Source organism: Sinocyclocheilus anshuiensis, unplaced genomic scaffold (assembly GCF_001515605.1).
Source record: "Sinocyclocheilus anshuiensis isolate Anshui unplaced genomic scaffold, SAMN03320099.WGS_v1.1 scaffold2477, whole genome shotgun sequence".
NCBI classification, from domain to species: Eukaryota; Metazoa; Chordata; class Actinopteri; order Cypriniformes; family Cyprinidae; genus Sinocyclocheilus; species Sinocyclocheilus anshuiensis.
In genome coordinates this window covers 20,806-26,643 of record NW_015554065.1, presented here as the reverse complement: position 1 = coordinate 26,643, position 5,838 = coordinate 20,806, and the positions used below count along the sequence as shown (strand labels likewise).

The following is a 5,838-nucleotide window of genomic DNA, read 5'->3' as shown; positions in this document are numbered from 1 at the left end:
TAATATAATATAATATAATATAATATAATATAATATAATATAATATAATATAATATAATATAATATAATATAATGAATAATAAAATAAAATAAAATAATTTGAAGATATTATCACGACTGTGAATTCTTTCAGTATATCGAAGTAGAATTTTATTTTATTTTGCTCAGATGTTGCTCATGGTGAATGGTGTTCTCGGGTGTATTTAAACATCAACTTCTAAAATTTATGAGGAGAAATAAATGATATAAACAAAAACAAATGATTTAATAGTTGCCATTTTGGAAGAACGTGGCATTAAACGAATTCATATTGAGATCTCAGACTATAATCCAAATGCAGTGTGAGATCCTTCTGAAAGTCTAGAGGAGACACATGCGACACACTAGGCTTGTTGTAGTATACTGTGTGTATTGCTCCAGCGAGAGATCCAGATCCAGATGTGTGCGGGTCACTCAGTTCACCCACCTGTTGCCCTCAGGGGTCAATCGAGCGAAAACCACCATCGGCTTGCCACGACAAGTCTCTCTCTCGCTCCCTATCACTCTCGTTTTACTTCCTCTGCAGTCAAAACATCAAACTGCAGCGATCGAGATCACATCTCTACACTTCCTCTGACAGCTTCACCAAACTGAAGTACATTTACATTTATGCATTTAGCAGACGCTTTTATCCAAAGCGACTTACAGTGCATTCAGGCTATACATTTTTGACCAGTATGTGTGTTCCCTGGGAATTGAACCCACGACCTTTTGCGCTGCTAACGCAATGCTCTACCACTGAGCCACAGGAACACATAGTACAACACATAGTGAAACAGGCATTTTTTGTGCTGCTGTCCCTTTAAGATGTCTATATAAATGTCTGTTTAAATGTGAAATGAACAACACACATGCTGTCTAGTCGGGTCTAGTCTAGTTCAACAGCTCAAACTTTCCAGCTCAGACTGAATCGGTGGCTGTCATATGTTATTATGCATATGGTTGTGAATGTATGAAACTATAAGAGGCTACTCAGTGATTGAGATTCATCACAGGTGCCCTAATGAAGAGCCAGACAGTAGAGACCCACCTAGTAACGGCAGCATGATTCAGTCTAAATACTAAATACAGTCTGTCTCTCAACAACAGACACACGCGGGGAGAAAAAAAACACATGCTAGTGCCTTTCTGTGCTCATGGCCCTGTTTTTAGCAAATTCACTTTTTTTATGCTTATTACCCAGTTATTTTATGTAAACAAATAATTAATTAAATTAATAAGTATATATTTATTAATAAGTAAACATTTATTTTATATGTATATAAATATATTACTAATTATATGTTGTTGTTATTATCAATTATTTAAATTCAAATATTATTATATTAATTTTGTTCATTAGAATTAATTTTATTAACACATTTTTAATATAATTATATATAAATTATATACTTTAAAGTCAATATATAAAGTATATATATATTAAATTAATGTAAATATTACATCTACTGATATAACTATTATTACACAACTATTTTATGAAAATAAAATAACTAATATAACTTCATAAGGATATATACACACACACATACACACACACACACACACACACACACACATATATATATATATATGTATATATATATATACACACACACACACATACATACACAATTTAGTATATGTACAATATATATAATGACTAAAAGTTATAAAATACATTATATATATATGCAGTACTAGTATAATATTGTATTACACATTAGACATGAAACCAGCAAAACCACGCAGGAAACTGATTATAATTTATAAAAAAAAAACTGATTTTATAAAGTAGAAACTGACCAATGAGAATCAAGAAATTAAATATTATTTTAGTACAAAATAAAACTCTTTATTGTAGGTGAGATCACAATTTTTGAAAATTAATTATAATATTAATAAGGTAAGATATATCAATACCAAATAACTCCAATCGATATATCATATGCATTTATTTAATTATGAATTTAAACACACGAGCAGATTACGCTTTCAACCAGAGGACCCAGACACCATCAGTGAGTGAGTAAGACAGAGAAAGAGTTAACTGAGGCTTGTTGTTTATGATAATATGTGAAATCTCAGCACTCTCTGAGATCGCTCGCTCAGTAGAATGAACTAACGGATATAGAAAGTCACATTCTGGTGACAAATTCAGGCTAAAAAGTCTATATTGTACCTTATCTTCCAATCGGATGAGCCGGGCTCCCACCGTATAATACTCCTTATCCACACCTTTCTCTAAAATCACAACAAAGAGAAATAATAAGACAGTCAGAAGTAATTATTTTCTGCATGTAGAAGTCAAAAGCCGATGTTAATAGTGTTTTATTGAAACACCCTGCTCATATAAAAGGCTTCTTTCATTTTCTTCAAGTATAAGGCAAAACTTCAATATATAAGTCATACTGTATATCAATTTTTTTCATATTTAATTTTTTTTTTTTTTCAAATATAATTTTTCATATTCTTCACAGTCTTATCGTATCACAATTCGCTTTTTCAATCTATTTTCTATTTCCCATCCTTATACTTAAGCAGGTAGTTTTTGATACTGTATCTTCAAGACTTTAATATGTAAATGACCCCTGATTGGCATCTAACATCTGCGTAAATTATTTTCAGTGGGTAAAGTATGCTGTATATTGAATTATTAGTTATATGTGAATATGGGAGCAGGGCACAATTGCCCAAACAAAAGCCTGGTAACTAGCTTGTGCTTGGAAAGTTGTAAACTCAGCAGGTGTGAAAAAAGGTGGGGTTTTTTTCTTCGTCTAATTATTATTTCAAACAACACATGTGATAATGCTCACTTTTTAGTTACGCTGTTTTGGAGGGATTTATCATATTTTTTATAATAATTTATTTGTCTCAAAATGATTATTTTTTAAATATACTTTCATATAAAATAGTAATATTATATGTTAAATTCACTTTTTAAAAAAAGCTGCATTTTTTTCTTATATATTTTTTTTAATTCATGCAGATAGTTATTTGAAAATGTGCTTAAGTGGAAGATTTCTGCCATCTGGTGGAAAACAAACACTTTTAAATTGAAAATGATATTACCACTATAACCAGATCACTCATGGGCTTAGTTGCCAATTTGGATTTATATTTAGACATTATAAAATCACTTTTTGTCAAAGCTCAGCACTGTTTTGTACTGAAGAATTAAGTATCAAGAGTTCTCAAAAACTGATCGGATCTACTGGAATCGCTCGCACAAATGAGAAAATGGTGATTTTCTGCGAGAGGTGTCTAGTTTGCATCCCTGTTAACAATCTCCTCAGTTTCTGTTAAATGTAAACCGACCGCTTATTCACAAACAAATCTTCTCTATCCATCTTGGTCTTTTCAAGTTGCTGAATTATTCTTAATTATTCATTATATGTAAATAAGGGAGGTTTGTGTGTTAATGTAATGGATGTGATGTCTGTATTTGCATGTATGTATTCTATTAGCCAATCGGCTAACATCTGCATAGTGACATAAATTATGTTCAAAGTGGGCAAAGTTGCTGAATTGAATTATTGCATGGTAATGAGATGGATGTGAAGTCATAATTATGATGGTTTCTGTATTTGCATGTATTTCCAATCGGACATTGCGTTACCATGGAAATGGTACTTTAAATTCTTTTGGCGGTCTCCTCCCCCTTAGTGGGCAGTGTCAAGTGTCATATTACAAAATGCATTACGGTCTTGACAAATAATCTTGACAAAAAACATATAATTGGAAAGGTCTGAGTCTCAGGATTCCATATTTGGTGGTTATTTTGAGATAGTAATATTGACAGAGAAATCTAGACATTTGTGACATTAAATGCATTAAAAAAAAATTAAATGGAGTTTGGATGGCACCCAGTGGCTGTTTGTGGTATAACGCCCTAAATAAAATCTCACAGGAACCTCGATTTTTTTCATATCAACTTCAAATTTGGAACATAACTTATTTAGACATAAGGCTTTGATTTTATACCAATTTTAGAGTAAAACCTGTTATGTGAAATATTTATTATATATAAAATAAAATAAAATTAATATAGTGCATTTTCTTTACAGTAAATTTAAACTACCATAACTTTTTGATACTTAAACTTTTTGAAAACATTCCACTTTTGCGATAATCTGCGGATTTTCTTCTTAAATTACAACAATTTAAGTTTGGATAGTGCACCTGCATGTCTATTTTAAAAAATGAGGGGTGACAGTTAAGGGGTTAATATGTAAAAAACCTCTGATTGGCTAACATCTGTATAGCGACATAAGTTATGTTCAAAGTGGGTAAAGTTGCTGTAATGAATTATTGCATGGTAATAAGATGGATGTGAAGTCATAATTATGATGGCTTCTGTATTTGCATGTATTTCCATTATTATTAGGTCATTTAATATGTAAAAGACCTCTGATTGGCTAACATCTGTATAGCGACATAAGTTATGTTCAAAGTGGGTAAAGTTGCTGTAATGAGATGTTAATGAGATGTATGTGATGTCATAATCACGATAGTTTCTGTGTTTCCATGTTTGCAGTTTAGTTTCAGTTAACGGTCTGGGTTTATTGTTAGACAGTACATTAAACTCTTTTATTAAACAAGCGAGTATAATAGATCACGGAAGCATTTCAATATGATTTTGTGCTTAGTTTTTGCTTTATTCGTGCATTGAGAAAGTGTATTTGATGTGGGAATATTTAAAAACTCAGTTTTCCTTTACCTGGCAGGAATATTCCCGGTTTTCCCAACGTGTTATCCAACCTGCGAGAGGAAAAACAGCAGGAAACTGTGAAATGCACAGCGATTGTTTGGAATTCCGCCCACGCCATTGGTTTTGTGGGAAGGAGTCTCACCTTCTCTGGAGCTCTTTGATGCGGACCATCATGTTCAGGTGGCCTTGCGAATACTGCTCGATCACGTCCCGCACGTCGTACGGTTTCCTCGCTTGCTGCGGGACAGAGACGGCATCCATCAGAGCCATTGTCATCACAGGCGACTATATTTCGGGTCCCCTGGGCCTTAACTTCCACGCTTTGTTATTATAGCTCAGTTTAACTCAACAACAACAATAGCAAAGGTATGCAATGTGTCTCAGTTTTGACTGAAAACGTATTTGTGCATATTTGTGCTTATTTGTAAGTCGCTTTGGATAAAAGTGTCTGCTAAATGCATAAATGTAAATAATAAACTGTTTTTGTAACTTCTTGACTAATTGGGTGGTTTACAAGAGCAAATTTCTTTGTAAATTATTCACAAAATTATTTTGTTTGCAGTAGATTTATGAGCGTTTAAACATTTGTTCTGCTTGTGTTTCATGAAATATGCTCTTTGATTGAAAGCATGAAAACTAAAGTTATTTTCTCTATAATTATATTGAATTTTTATTAATATTTTAGTGCATATTTATAGTTTCAATTTAGTTGTTGTGCAATTCAAATGAAAAAAAAAATACTTTGATGTAATGAAATTTCATTACACAATTAATCTTTAACAAATAAATTTGTAAAAAAATAAAATAAAAATAATATATATATACAGTATATATATATATATATATATATATATGAAACTGCACTTGATCTCTTGATTCTGACATACAAAATAAAAGTACCTGAAATTTCCGTCGAGCCACAAAATACTGCATCCGTCTGATGACCTTGATGGCAGATCTGTGCGCGTGGGAAAGTCTGTGGAGAACAAAATAAACACACACACACAGCGTCAGAAAACACAGAGCAGGCCCTCTGTAAATGTGTGTGTGTGAGTGTGTGTGAGTGAGTGAGTGAGTGAGTGAGTGAGTGAGTGAGTGGGTGAGTGAGT

General features: G+C 32.3%; 1 protein-coding gene across 1 annotated transcript in view; it reads right to left on the bottom strand.

The window, feature by feature from the left end:
• The window catches only part of LOC107668643 (uncharacterized), a gene marked incomplete at its 5' end in the record, with an annotated part of 23,514 nt that extends 17,729 nt beyond the window's left edge, over positions 1-5,785 (bottom strand). The window contains 4 exons of the mRNA XM_016460588.1: positions 2,201-2,262; positions 4,739-4,779; positions 4,872-4,966; positions 5,630-5,785. Of these exons, the coding sequence (XP_016316074.1) occupies positions 2,201-2,262; positions 4,739-4,779; positions 4,872-4,966; positions 5,630-5,785 (354 nt within the window). The remainder of the gene's footprint in view (positions 1-2,200; positions 2,263-4,738; positions 4,780-4,871; positions 4,967-5,629) is intronic.
• Between the last annotated feature and the right edge of the window lie 53 nt (positions 5,786-5,838).